General features: G+C 42.3%; 1 protein-coding gene and 1 long non-coding RNA gene across 4 annotated transcripts in view; both read right to left on the minus strand.

Moving 5' to 3' along the window:
• The window catches only part of GADL1 (glutamate decarboxylase like 1), an 83,594-nt gene extending 75,815 nt beyond the window's left edge, over window positions 1–7,779 (minus strand). For all 3 annotated transcript variants that reach the window (XM_084508858.1, XM_084508859.1, XM_084508860.1), the window contains exon 1: window positions 7,677–7,779. In XM_084508858.1, the coding sequence (XP_084364984.1) occupies window positions 7,677–7,683 (7 nt within the window). In that variant the 5' untranslated portion in view covers window positions 7,684–7,779. The remainder of the gene's footprint in view (window positions 1–7,676) is intronic.
• LOC311432298 overlaps window positions 1–14,140 on the minus strand; it is a 660,648-nt gene extending 646,508 nt beyond the window's left edge. Inside the window, exon 1 of the long non-coding RNA XR_014689964.1 lies at window positions 13,649–14,140. This is a non-coding gene — a long non-coding RNA (uncharacterized lncRNA). The remainder of the gene's footprint in view (window positions 1–13,648) is intronic.
• Window positions 14,141–14,343: the final 203 nt, after the last annotated feature.

Below are 14,343 nucleotides of genomic sequence, written 5' to 3' on the forward strand. Positions count from 1 at the left end.
GAACAGAACAAAAACTTTACCAAATGGAAGTGTCTTAAATCAGAGATTAAGGATTATTGACTGTTTAAGATATCCTTCTGCAAAAGAGAAGACTTGATCCTGCTCCAATTTAAGGTAATTGGAGATTTAACCACTGGCTTCACCAAAAGCAAAATCAAGCTCATAATTCTGATTTTTCATCCTGAATAAAATATTCTATTACAGAAGCTTAAGGATTCCCAACTAACATTTCATTTTTATGATCAATATTATTTTCCCAGCAGAAAAGAAATTAATTGGAGCTGAAATAACGCACAGAAAAATAAATATTTTTCAGATGTTGCCCTATCAATATGTAAGAAACAAGTACTTAAAAAGCTGTGTGTGTTTCTGTAAGCATATAGAAACTTTCTCTGCTACATTCTTGCACTGTAAAAAAGGAATTGTAGCCCTGCAGTTGGCACATTCTGACAACATTGAGGGAGCACCATAAAATGCCTAGAAAGCTTTACTGCTCATAGGGAGGTGACAAAAACAGAAGGGGGTAGTTGTGAAAGAGTGGCTTGTGCTTGAAAGCAAGAACCAAATCCTATTCAGTTTATACTACTGGTACCACTGGCTGTTCAAGTGAATGAAAAAGGCTGACTTCAACCAAAGACTGGCTTCTGCTTTGTAACAAAAGCAGCAACAACTGCCAGCATCAATCAGAAACGGATTTTACATTTTTCATCCTGCACGATGTAGCCATGCTTCTTCACTCAAAAGATGTCAGTCTTTTCTTTCAGTGTGTCAAGCAAAAGAAAACAAGGGAACTTCACCACTGGGACTCCATACCGCCACATTTAATATATTATTACGGTGCTGTATCATGTATCGGGATATTAAAATGCAAATTTGTCTCATTATGCAACTACTAGAATCCCTTGGCATAAGTAATCTACACAGACACTTCTTTAATCACTGCGACGGATATCTCTAGGACTGAAATCCTAGTCACTCCAGTTTTAAGGCAGATGCAGTGTTTCTTAGCAAATTGATTTCTCAGGTCTGCTGGCAAGTAAGAGAGATGCAGCTATCTAGAATCCAGTATACAAGTTGACTTGGTGCCCTGGGAAAGACCCACGTGAAAACATATATATGCACAGGTGTGACAGGGCTCATTGCCTCAGCATGGTGCCCTCCTGGATGATAGGTTTACAGACACAGCCTGTGGACACGGAAGAATTTGGGTGCTTCCATCTTGAGGGTCTGCAACAGCTGTCTGCACAGGAATCCTCTGACCGTGAACGTGCAGAAATGACCTTTATAGAGCAAGGCCTGAGGAAGACAAAAGCACTTGTGTCTGGACTCAAAGGCCGCTCAGCGGACTCTGAGCACACCGCTAGCACTGAATGGCATCACCACAACGAGCCCTATTCTCCACCTCATGCCTGAACTTCCCATTCCTAAAGGAAAGGCTGGGAGATTAGAGGGAATCTTGGAGATGGGCACCAGCAATGGACGTCTCACCAGGACACACTACAACAAAAATTAAAAGCAGACAAAAGGAGCAAGAATTGGGAACCTTTATGCAGGCAAACCTCAGGAAGAGATGTTAATATTAAAATAATGACATTTCAATTCCTCACCGACTAACTGAAGGAATGATTCATGCTGTAACATTTCCAGTCAGGAAAAAAAGCAGCATCTAGTTGGAATTCACCTTGATCCAAAGCTGGGGAACGGCAGATGCCAGCTCTGAAATGGAAATCCTAACTCCCTGACCCCAACAAAATTCTCTCAGCTCACATTTTCAAAATTCTAACACCTGTCAACAGAGTAGAGAGCATCTGATACATTAAACAGCCTTTATTTTAATTAAAAGTTGTTTATTAATAAGGAACTTTTCATGCCCTTTCCTTTTTCTGCGGGGAAGTGGCTATTTTTGCAACATTCAAGTCAGACCTGGGCACCGTGCATGGGATACAGGGTTAGCAATGTCAGGGAGAGGAGTATGAATGCAAATGACTAATGTGTGTGTGACCCACACTGAATGTAAAGAATCCAATCTCTGCTTCCCACTGGAGAAGATTGAAGTGAAAATAGAAGGCTTATTTTTTTATTTTTTTTTCTTCAAATGGAAGTCCTGCAACTTGATTTAAAAGAGTGTATGACAGCCTGTAATTTCATGCAAGAACTATATTTTTAGTCATAACATAAACAATTTTTAATGCCAGTCTTTGAAAATTCAACTAAGAAAGCGGTAATTTACTAAAAACTGAGTTGTCTGGGATTCAATGCAAGTTAAATGTAAAAACTGAAGAAGAGTAAATTTATTTTTAGAAAGTTTTACTTCTACATTCAATTTGCAGTCAAAACTTTTCCCCCCCTCTCACTTTTTCTTAATATCATAAACACTTCCACATTTTGTTTCCTACAAATAATAATAATAATAATAATTGTTCACTAATTTATGTCTACGACATTGCTCTGAGATACACCCTTATTTACTACCATAGGAAATGTAGTGCATTGTAAATCAGGATGTAACTTTCCAGCCCACCAGGTCCTCTGAACCAGCTCCCATGTAGACCTTCATAATTTATTAGTATCTTATGTATAGCAAAGTAGTTCAAACCTCGTTCAAAACAAAGCAATCTACCTCATGCAGACCAATTCCTTCAGCAGCATCCTTACTGTGCTATAAATTCACGTTTCAGTTCACTTCTCTTTCCCTGTTCAGACCAGCCCAAAAGTACTCCAGGTCACAGACCCATTGGTCCTGCTTATGCAAGCTGGTGATAATCTTTACTTTCCTCTTTAACTTTCCATTGTATACACTGACAATTCCCTAAAGGCAAATGCAGTACAAAAGAAAAACATACAGCAACAGCACAATAGTGATTTCTGACTTTCAGACAAGTGTCAGAGCTTTTTAACATGATATATTGGCATCAAAGTGGGCTCAATAGTCCCCAAATGATAGAGTACATGTTGTGATCATATGCCGGGATCGTTCTGGGTAACAACTTACACCAGTCAGGTTGGTTCAGCACAGCAACTTTATTAGAGAAATCTATTAAGGTGTCAGTTTAATTGTTTAGCAACAAGCATCACGCAGTAGTTACTAATCTGCGAAGATTAATCACTATTCCATGCTAATGCTAATTTTATCCTTGGCTTACCTTCCAAGGTCCAGAGAGCCACTCAGTGCCAGGGTAGTTTCCTTAGCTGGCATCCCCAGCAAAGGGGAGATCACCACCTCTGCAAGCCAGCTGCCCCAGCCTGGTTATACGCTGTGCCCGTTATCATCTGTGGTCAAGTGCTTCACAACAGTTTGTTGGCAGTTTTAGATTTTCTAAAACTGATATGAGTGCATCTTGTGCAAAGACAAAAGAAGTTTTCGCCACATGTGTTGTGAGGCCAGTTCAGCATTGACTACAGCCTAGGTTACTACCAAGTCAAACCTCTGGCAGTTCTGCTGTCACAGGATGTCTTGTCCCTCCACTTTGGGTCTGCTTGAGAAAAATAAGTATAAGAAGCTCAATAGACACAAGCTGTCTTGCAGTGTAACTAAGAGAGCAATGCCAAGAACCTTGACACAACTTTTCTTGTTGAGACCTTGACATCTGCCAATGGATAAGATCCTATTTATGAGGCTTTTTGGCTTGCATAAGGTGAGATGCGACAAAGGACTGGGGCATCCTAGCCTTAGAGCTGAAAGTTGTTCCAAATCATCTAGATTTAACCAACTAGAATTGTTGCTACTTCCCTGACAAAAGAGCTTGGTCTCTCTAAAAACTGCTTTCCTCATCATATTTGTGGCACTGAAAAGAAAAAAAAAAAACCTCTGGTCCGGTGACTTATTCTTTAAAGACACCTCTATTTGCCAACGCTCAACAAGCTCTTCATGAGGTAAAATCAAGACCACATATACAAAAGAAACGGCAAAAGAGATGGACATACATACATTTGAACCAGGTGAAAATCACTACTGAACATCCTTTGACTAATCCTATGTTTTTCAACAACAACCATCAACAGAAGGAACCTCCACTGACATGTCACAAAACCACCACTTACCTTTTAAATTTATTATTCCCTCATTGCCCATGTATAAGCCCCATAAAATAAGACGACTTGTGTGCACAGAGGGAAGAGAAAAAAAAAAAAGAATGGGAATGGCCTCAATTTAGCCATGTCCCCGTGGGTCTCCTTAAGCCATCAATGCTTTACAAACAATTACCTCCACCAACCTCTACAGTTTTTGACAAGACGAAGTGAAAAAGAATGGAAGAAAATTAGCTCTTGAGTTTTGCTCAGCCTAAAGAGGTGGTTTCTGTACTCATCTGGGATGAACATCAGGACTGACAAGCGTGAATCTGACCATGTGGGGAAGAAAAAAGAAAAAAAGAAAGAGAAAACAGACAAATACAAAGGGATGTATTTCCGTGTGTCCATTTCTCACATTTGCACATGTGCTAAATGCTTATGGATATACAAATGGCCTTAACAGAAGCAGGCAGCTTGATACAATTAAGGCCAGGGAAATTACAGCACATGAAATCTAAGCTGTCTAATAGGCAATAATAGCTGAATCAGTATGAATAAGATTCCTCCAATGCATTAAGAAGTTACTTATACAAATGAAAATAATCACAATTAAAAGATGCCTTAATGACGAAAGAAACATTATTTTTGGAACTTCTCAAATATCAAATTGAGCTTCTTTGCTAAACATTAACTGCCAATAACATTCTTACTAATTTTACTCCTGCAGAATTACTTTAATTGATACTAGCTTTATTTCTTGCAAATTTATGTTTCCCTTCGTCTCAAAAAGTGACATTCACAAAGATCCTAGTATCTTTTTTTTTTTTTTTTTTTTAAACCAGAGCAGATCTCCAGGGCCAGGAGAGACCCTATCCCTCTTCTCTGACTAAAATACTACCCCTAGTGTCACATTACCCGAGCCTTAAAGTCACCCTAGTGTTCTACCACGCTTCACATTACACCTGCTTGAGATGGCAACGTCTTACATGAAATAAATGTTTGCTGACGCATCTCCCCATTCTGCTGGCAGACTCAAGTCACGTAACACCCCAAACATGCCATATACATGCACTGAGAAGCCAGCAATTCAGAAGTTAAAAGGCAGCATATTGCACAAATGCTGTCTGCTCCCTTCCTCTTGTGGTTTCCAGCTCTGACTCTATTTGCTGTACTTGATGAAATAGTTACAACTTGAGACTCTGCTTAATAGACTCAGCCTTTATGCCCCACAAGGGAACATCTCATGGTTGTTTTGTTTTGTTTTGTTTTCTCCTCCCCAAATACAGAATGCTCCAGGCTTTCTCCATGACAAAACAGCCTTAGAAAGTTACACTGATGCCAAATGACTGCAGGATACATGCAGTCAGGATCTGCTTCTGCAGCTAGCTAGGAGTGGGAACCTGCAGCTTGGTCCCTGCTTAACCAAGGGGCTTTGCAGTTTTTGGTGTTAGTGGAGACATGGCCTAGAGTCCTCTTACTCATCCCTGTGCAGTCAGTAAGGCTGCCCTTGCGGATAGCACTGATAATGTCAGAGAGAAATTGGGCTCAATCAGCAACATCCAAGATAAACCTCACAAGCGCACAATTTCAGATACATTAAGGGTGTTAAAATCAATGTCACTCCCCAAGAGCACTCCCACTGCGTTCACAACCAGAGCACGGATAACTCTGTGCACGGGGAAAGCACATCCATGTCTCATGGCTCCACTGCAACTGTGTCCCTTTGCCAGCTGCTCTAGTTAGCACAAAACAAACCCAACACTACTGCTGCAACAGGCACGTGCCCTTCAGTCGTTTTCTCCCTGATGTTTTTCTGTGCAGATTTAGCAAGATCCAGCTAAGAGTACATAAATTGGTACCAAAAGAAGAACGACTGCACATAAACCACAGATCTTGCTGGGTAGTTAAGTGCAGGTTCATACTTGCTAGAAAAAAAGCAAGATCTTCCCTTCTCCAACAGCTCAGGATAACAGGAGCAAGACCTTTTCCCAAATCACCTGAGTTCAGGAACAAGGCTACAGACAACATCCCCAGCAATGGCCACAGACCAGCGCAACTTCCTTCACCACCCCACCTATGTGGGTTTTATTCACCAGACAGAGCCTGGCACAAAACACAGCAAGTCACCAAGGCAAAGGGAAGAGAAGACAGGGAAAATAAAGCATTTCTGATGAGGGGGAGCATGCTGCACTTACAGGTACTACTGATGAGGAAGGTAATAAAAGAGTGAAGAACCTGCAGTAAGGGAGGGGATTTGATTATCGCTACACTCAGTTTACCAACATAAGCAGTTTGTTTTGGAAGGAAATTAAGATTTTTGGTAGCTTACTTTGGGCAATATTTGCACTGTTACTGAATGGAAAGGCATACTGGGATCTCTGTGACCACCAGAAGCTTATCTTTGGTGTTGTGTCAGAGGATATTAATATGAATGGTACTGGAAGGCACTTTTGGAGCTGCTGCCATTCACACAGCACCACTACTGCTACGTGCACAGTACAGGCTTACATTACTGTGCACTCTAGCACAAACCTTACTGCCTAAGAAATTGTCATACAATGTTACAAAGCTCATTCACTTACAGCAAATTAAGCAAAAGGGAAATTATCACTCTTAAATGCTAAGTTTCAGGAGCTTTCTTTCAGATACATTAAATTATTTGGAGATTTTCCACCAATAGAGTTCTGCTGATTTATATCTCCCATAAATGCAAGACACTAAACTTTGGGGAATTATACTAGGAGACTATTTCAACTTAGGAGTTAATTTTGTTGTTGTTGTTGTTCTTTTAAAGTCTCATCCATGCTTAGCATAAAACTAAAAGAAACATAGCAGACCCCAAGCCTTCTTGACCGTTTCCATAAGAGATTCCCAATTTGCGATAGATGGACAAGCTCTTAAGAGCATCAATCTTGCAGGAGAAGACACAGCCACCTGCAAACACTTGTACTGTTTTCTGGCTTAGCAACAAGTTTCTACGCTACCAAGGAATTCCTCATTTTTTAACCTTGCAAGTAATGGCATATCTGCAGCTGGGGGGTACCACAGTTTAGCCACTTATTTTCCCAGCTTCTCCAGAAACCTCATTATTGCGCTAGCCGTAGGTCTTTCACATTCCCAACTTCCACTAACACACGGCCAACTTTTATTTTTCGTTACATAATAACGTTAGATCTCCCTGCTAACGCAGGTAAGCAATTTAACTTGCTAATACATTTCTAAAAGGGGATTAACTTCTCCCTTCCTGAGACTGCTTGCTCCAAAGCAAATCACCGTAGCGCCATGCCTGTTTTATTCTGGCGCCTAAAAAAATTTAAATTAAAAAAAATATATATATATTAAAAAAAAAAAAAAAAAAAGCACGAGTCTTTAAAGATAATTTATTTCAACAAAAACACTGTAACACAGTCTTTGCAAGCATTACACCTTCCTAAAGCGTTTGGACGCGTCTCTGCAGCACCTCAGCGAGGGGAGGCTCGAGGGAGCGATGCAGCAGGCGGGCAGCCCGGCTGCCCTTCCCCACGCACCCCCGGGGGAGCTCCGGGCCCCTCGGGAGCCGTGCACGAAGCCCCGACCCCCTGGCACCTCGCCCCCAGCCCCACCGAAGCGAAAAGGAGAAGGGGAGAGGGGGGACAGAAGGGCGGCTGCGGCCCCGCGGCGTTTACCCTCCATCTCCTCCAGCCTCCCTCCGTGCCGAGCCCTCCTGCTCCTCGCTGCAGCCGGGACCGGAGCTTGGCCCCGGGGCTCCCCTATTAATACCCGCAGCGCCGCTGGCCCGCCGCCAGCCGCCGCCTTCTCTGAGGGGGGGTGGCAGAAGATGGCGGCGGGGCAACGGCCCCTGAGGGAGGCTGCGGCCCTCAGGGGAGCGGTGCCGAGCTCCCCGCTTGGGGCCGGGAAGGGGAGAGGTGGCGCAGAGCCTCCTGTGCCTCAACCCAAAGCCACCCCCGGTGCCCAGTGGGGCTGTGCTGTGTGTTATTTTGGGGTTTTGGTAAAATGGGAATGGGTGGTTTGGGGGTGTCGGGGGACCCAAGTTAGTTTCGGTTGGTTTGACCTTTCTGCCTGAGGTAAAAAAGCTCTGCTGAGGCACCCGCATCTACCTCTACTACTTCAGTCAACATGAGAAATGCTTGAATCAAATTTGAAGAGTTACACCACAATTAAAACATACTAATATCAGTCTCAGCCCCTGGCTGACTCCTCGATGCCAGCTTGCACCGGAGAAGCTGCAATAGGTAGGATGGAGAAGTTTTGAACATGCATGAGCCGTCCTTCCTCCTGAAGGAGGGAGATTGCTGCTGATGGTGACTCAATTCCTCTCCGAGAGCCTGGCCCCCAGAGGAGAAATCCTCCGGGTGGATGAGCGGTGGTGCTGGCACAGGGAAGCTGGCTTTGCTGCCAAGCCTGCACAATTGTGCTTACGCACCGTGGCTAATCAAAGCCCTGGCGTGGCATCCACAGCCATCACAAGCTATTTTCAGGCCTCCGTGTGAATTGTGGCTGACCTCATTATTCCAGTTTATGCCAGGGCATGAACCCTATTCAACACTATACATGCATTTCTAATTCTAATCCCTTTAGTTCCTGATAACTACTACCATCATATATAATATATTCAAAAAAACTTTCTTTTTGACAGAAGGTGTTAGCGCTGTAGTCACAAGAAGGTCTGAAAATGTCAAAAAATTAACTAACAGAGCCCCCAAAAGCCCATTTTTCATTAAAATTCAGGCCCAGTTCAAGTTTGGCAAAGATTTTTGGAAGCTACTGAAATATTCAGGCGTGAATTAAACATTTATTCACTTGTAGTATCCTTGTTTTCCTTCTTTGTGAGAAAACAAATGTAGCCCTTGTCTAGATTCAACTGCAGCCTGTACCAAGTCATTAATAACTTCTACAAGTTGCAGAAGGTAATTTTGTAGCCCTATGGATATCCTACGTTGCAAGAGATAAGCACTTGAACCTCATGGTGATAGATAGAAATGGTAGATAACACTAAATTAAAAGTTACTAGTTGCCTGGGAACAAGTGATCTTGGCCTGATTACATTCACCGTGGGTAAGTGAAGGACAACCCCAATCAAAACTGTGTATTTCTGCTGCTTCAAAAGAGCTAATTTCCTCAAACTGAGGAGAACACTGAGGGGAACTGACAAAGCAAATATATATACATATATATATGTATATATATTTAGTGAGATCACCAAGAGAGGGACTCTCTTAGAGTTTCTATTAAATGTCCAAAACACTATGATTTTGCAATCACAGAAGGCAGTAACTTTCCCTTTAAAGCTCAAAGGTGGCAGTCAGAAATAAAATGAAAAACAAAGAGAAATTATAGAAATTAGAGTGGATAGAAATTACAAGTTACAATATCAAAAATTGATAAGGGAAGTTAATAGGAGGAATCTGCGGTTGTAAGAGCTAAAGACAAATGAAACATTTTAAGTGCGTTAGAAATAAGAAAAAGGTGATATTGACCCATCAGTAAATGTAGTTCCCAAGTGATTTTTTTTTTTTTTTGCTGATGCAGGAAATGTATGTTTAGAAAATACTTTGGTACTGCAACAGAAACAAGCACATGGATCTCCTAGGGCCTATGAAGAACTGCTCAAGCCTGCTCGTAATTAAGAAGGATAGGAGCCATGACCATTCCCTTACCACCAAACTTGGATAATTTTTACTCCCCTGCTGGTGTTTTAATAGACTTTGGAATACTTTTGAAATTCCAAAGTGGTGCTAATGTTATACCAGCAGTCAGAAAAGGACAAGTGACAAGAAAATACAGGCCAAAATCAGAATCCTTAATAGTAATGTGAATAACACATTTAATTTTAAAAGGTCTCAAAGAAAGGAACAGAAATAAATCCAGTCTTTTTTATGAAGACCAGGTCTCATCAAACTTTTCTAAATTTATTCTTTGATGAGATTGCTCATTTGGGTGAGTGCATATTGATGATTTTAGACTTTTATGACAGTATGGAAGAAAATATAGTACCCCATGATATCATTAAAGTACACGCTAAATTGACTAAGACTTGCCTAAATGACTAATTACAAAAAGTAGCTGACAGTAAGGAACCTTCATCAAATGGGAATGCTTCTGTGAAAAGGTGGTCACATCAGAAAATGGTGTAAAGATGAGAGAAATTGTAAGGGTAATAAGGACTACGTAGCCAGGTGAAATAATCTGAATTAAATGGCAAACTGGGCCTAATCCAATAAAGTACACTTATAGTTAGTAAATCCCTATAATAAACATGAAGGATTGTAGGTGCTGTGTGTTGAAGGGAGATTGCACTTGCTGAAAATGATTTAGTGCTTGTAGTCACCAACTCATCGTAAATCCTCACTCTGACAGTGTAACGAAGGATTAATCTGCATCAGGGGAGTAGGAAATAGGGAGATAGTTTTATCTCTGGATATATCACTGATGAGACCAATCTTGTATGCTGTGTTCCTGTCCATGTTTTGGAAAAAAAAATTACTGAAAAATTACAGAGGAGGCAGATTAAGAGCTGAAAATGGGATCTGAGAATTGAAGAAAAATGCTGTTAAGTCAAACTTAAACAGCTCAATCTGTTTATCAGATCAAAAAGATTGACTTGATTACAGCATATAAGTACCTCTGTGGAGAAAAAATACAGGAGTCTGAAGGGCTCTTTAATCTAGTGGAGAATGGCATAACAAGAAGCTGTGATAGAAGCTGAAGTCAGATAAATTCAAATGAAGCACTCTATTTTTCTTCTTAAATTGACAGTATGTCACTGGAACAAGCTAACGAGGGCAACAAGAATTTTTTAATGTTTTTATGTCTTCCAACCAGGACAAGATGCCTTTCTGGAAGACAGGTTTTAGCCAAGTGCAGGTTACTGCCCTCAGTGCTTGTACGTTTATGAAATTTAATGACATAGGAGACAGAGGAGATTGGACCATATAACTAAGTGATCTTCATTGTTTCTTGTTATACTAAGTAAATATAAGAAGAGGTGGCTACCGGTGAGCATCTGCTCAAGATGATATTCTTTATCAACTGACTGCAATCAGCCTGTGTGAAAAACAATGTGTAGGATTTAAAATGATCACAGGACTGGAGGCATTCTTGGCAAGCAGAGTATGAAATATCAAAAGACAATCAACATTAGTCACCTATTTTCATTTGTCAGTGCACTAAGCTGACAAGGTTTCGATTCATCTGGGTCACAAAGGAGCTCAGAAGAGCTTAAGGAGAAGCTGAAGGGACAGAAGAATGAATCCATTAAAAACAGGCCGTCAGATTAAGCTAGCATGACAATTAAACTGCAAGCTTTGAAACTCTGGCAGACAAACCAGACAACTAATTCTATATGCAATATTACACTAGTAAATATACATCAGTTTTAAATATTTATATGTTTCTTGCCCAGCTTGTGCATAAATGAATCAAGTTACTTCACCTGAAGCTATGATCCCCCATAATGAGCTGTGGTATGCAATGAGGATTAAAAGGTTTGACACTGACAAGTAATACCTAGCTCTCTGAAAGCAGCCAGGACCACACAACTGAATTGTGTTGCACATAAACTATTGAGAACTATGCTTAAACATTAATGAACTAACATTCTTCTTAAATTGTTGTATTTGCTAGGATGTGAACCTGCATCTTCTCTCTTCTGTTCACAAAGTTGATATGGCAACATTTACCTCAATGCCCTTTCTGTTCTCATCATCTTCCCCTCTCTCTGAAGTTTGTTACATGGAGACACAACCTTTTCATCAAGTACAGAACCTCCTCTAACCTACACAGAAAACTGAAAGCCCTGAACAGATAGATAAAACAAAACAGTGGAACGACAATACATTCCTTACTGATGGAAGAAAGAATAAAGTGGGAGAGAGACAATTCATTTTGGACTTATCATGTAAACTTTTTTTCAGTTCCACTACCCTAAAATCCAAAACACAGTTTTTTCCAAACAAGAAAACAATATTGTTCATAAAGATCTCAAAGATGTTTAAATGCCTAATTTTGGTATGCTATGGTATCCTATTGTTGTTTCCAATTTCTGTATATTATTCAGAAAAATTGCAGGTCCTTTAGAAAGTGTTAAGGATAGAAGCTTCCAAAATCACCAGATACTTTTGCAAGTCTAACCTGGAAGCTGCATAAAGTAGCATCTTACCTCTCTTTTTGTGTTTTCACCAGGAGAAACTGTGGACTTCATTTTTAGAATTACAAAGTATTCCCAACTTTAAATGAAGTAAACAAAAGCTGCAGGATCACTGAGCTTCCGAAAATCAGATCCTGGGGCATTAATAATTGAAGTGTCATGGCTACCTCTATTGGTATCCACATCACCTGTGGAATTCAAACATTAGTAGTCCAGTAAAGGTAACTGAGATGGGAAAGAAAAAGGATTAAGAGGTCGAAGGGCATTCATTACCTTTTCGATGCCTAGAGGCATAATGTTGCTGTGCTACTGGAGGCCAGCCGAAGGTGAAGACTTGATCATTCTATGCAGTAAAGTGGAGAAGTAGTTAGACTCTCAAGTTGCAGCATCTGATGCCTTCAAAGGAGCACTATTACATTAGCTGGCTGGCAAAACACATTGTTCAGAACAGCAAGGCTTAAAACAACAAAACATCAATAGGTGAGGCTTGGACCCTGAAGGCATCAACAAAGACAACAGAGCCAGCAGTAGGAATAGTGAATTCAAGCAGCAAAATATCACTACAGGACAATTTCTGGAGATTTACTTGGCATATCAGAGGTGATGAAATGTCATTCCCTTGAGACACACATAGGCCACATCTTCTCTCAGACATAGCATCTTCAGCTACCCAAAGGTCACACATACAATGAAGAGTCCAGGTGGAGGAAAGCACGGGGAACACTTCTCAAACAGCAAAAGCCTCCACGTTCTTAGGAGTCAGGGCAAGGAGCTATCAAATGGCAGAACTGGCTGCTGTCTCTGCAGTTGGTCCCAGGGCAGGGTGAGCAAGAGACAACAGCAGCCTAAAAGAACCAGAGGCACTGAGAGAACAGCCCATCCTTCCACTGCAGGCCCGGACTGGACTATGTCACCATGTCAACCAGCAACCTCATGTCACTGTCGTGGTTCCGCTCGAGTGGGCAGCCGAGCTCCACCACAGCCGCTCTCTCACTCCCCCTCCTCAAAGAGGAATGGGGAGAAAATATGTGAAAATGGCTCAAGGATTGAGATAAGGACGAGAAAATCATGCAATAATTATTGTAACGGGCAAAACAGACTCGGCATAAGGAGATAGTAAGATTTATTGCCTACAACTAACAAGCGAGAGAAGTGAGAAACAAAGGAAAAAGCAAACCAAAAGCACCTTCCCCCCCATCCACCCTCTTCCACCTCCTCCCCCCGAGCGGCGCAGGGGAACGGGGAATGGGGGTTATGGTCAGTCTACAGCACTTCTTCTCTGCCGCTCCTTCTCGGTCACTCTCGTCCCCTGTGCTGTGGGGTCCCACCCACGGGATGCAGTCCTTGATGAACTGATCCGGCGTGGGCTTCCCACAGGCAGCAGCTCTTCCAGAACTGCTCCAGATATGGGTCCGTACCACGGGGTCCATCCCTCAGGAGAAAACTGCTCCAACCTGGCTCCCCTACGGGCAGCAGCTCCTGCCAGGTCACCTGCTCCTGCGTGGGCTCCTCTCCACGGGCTACAGGTCCGGCCCGGAATCTGCTCCGGCAGGGGTCTTCCACAGGCGGCAGCCTCCGTTGGTGCAGGGCCACCTGCTCCACCGTGGTCTCCTCCACGGGCTGCAGCGTGGAACCCTGCTCCACCGTGGTACTCCATGGGCTGCAGGGGGACATCCTGCTTCACCATGGTCCTCACCACAGGCCGCAGGGGACTTCTGCTCCGGCGCCTGGAGCACCTCTCCCCCTCCTTCTACACTGACCTTGGTGCAAGGCTGTTCTCTCACTCCCTTGACTCTCCCGGCTGCTGTGTGGCGCAGCGTTTTTTCCCTGTCTTAAATATGCTCTCACAGAGGCGCAAAACAACATCGCTTATTGGCTCGGATCTGGAAAACAATGGGGCCCTTCCCAAACATGGGGCAGCTTCTAGATCTTTCTCACAGAAACCACCCCTATGGCTCCCTGCTACCAAAACCTTGCCATGTAAACCCACTACAGTCACCAGCTTCACCCTCACTTGCTGCTCAAATGGAAGCTGACTCAAACTGGTGGCAAGTCTTTTGTGGTTTCATAGAGCTGGTTTAGATACCCATGTTGTGTATTTAAATTTAGTAAATCATGTCTGTATTTTCTTGGGAAAAAAATGTAGTGAAATCTAAATGTGGCTATTTATAATGCTTGAACATGCA

Source organism: Aythya ferina, assembly GCF_964211825.1.
Source record: "Aythya ferina genome assembly, chromosome: 2".
Taxonomy (NCBI): Eukaryota; Metazoa; Chordata; class Aves; order Anseriformes; family Anatidae; genus Aythya; species Aythya ferina.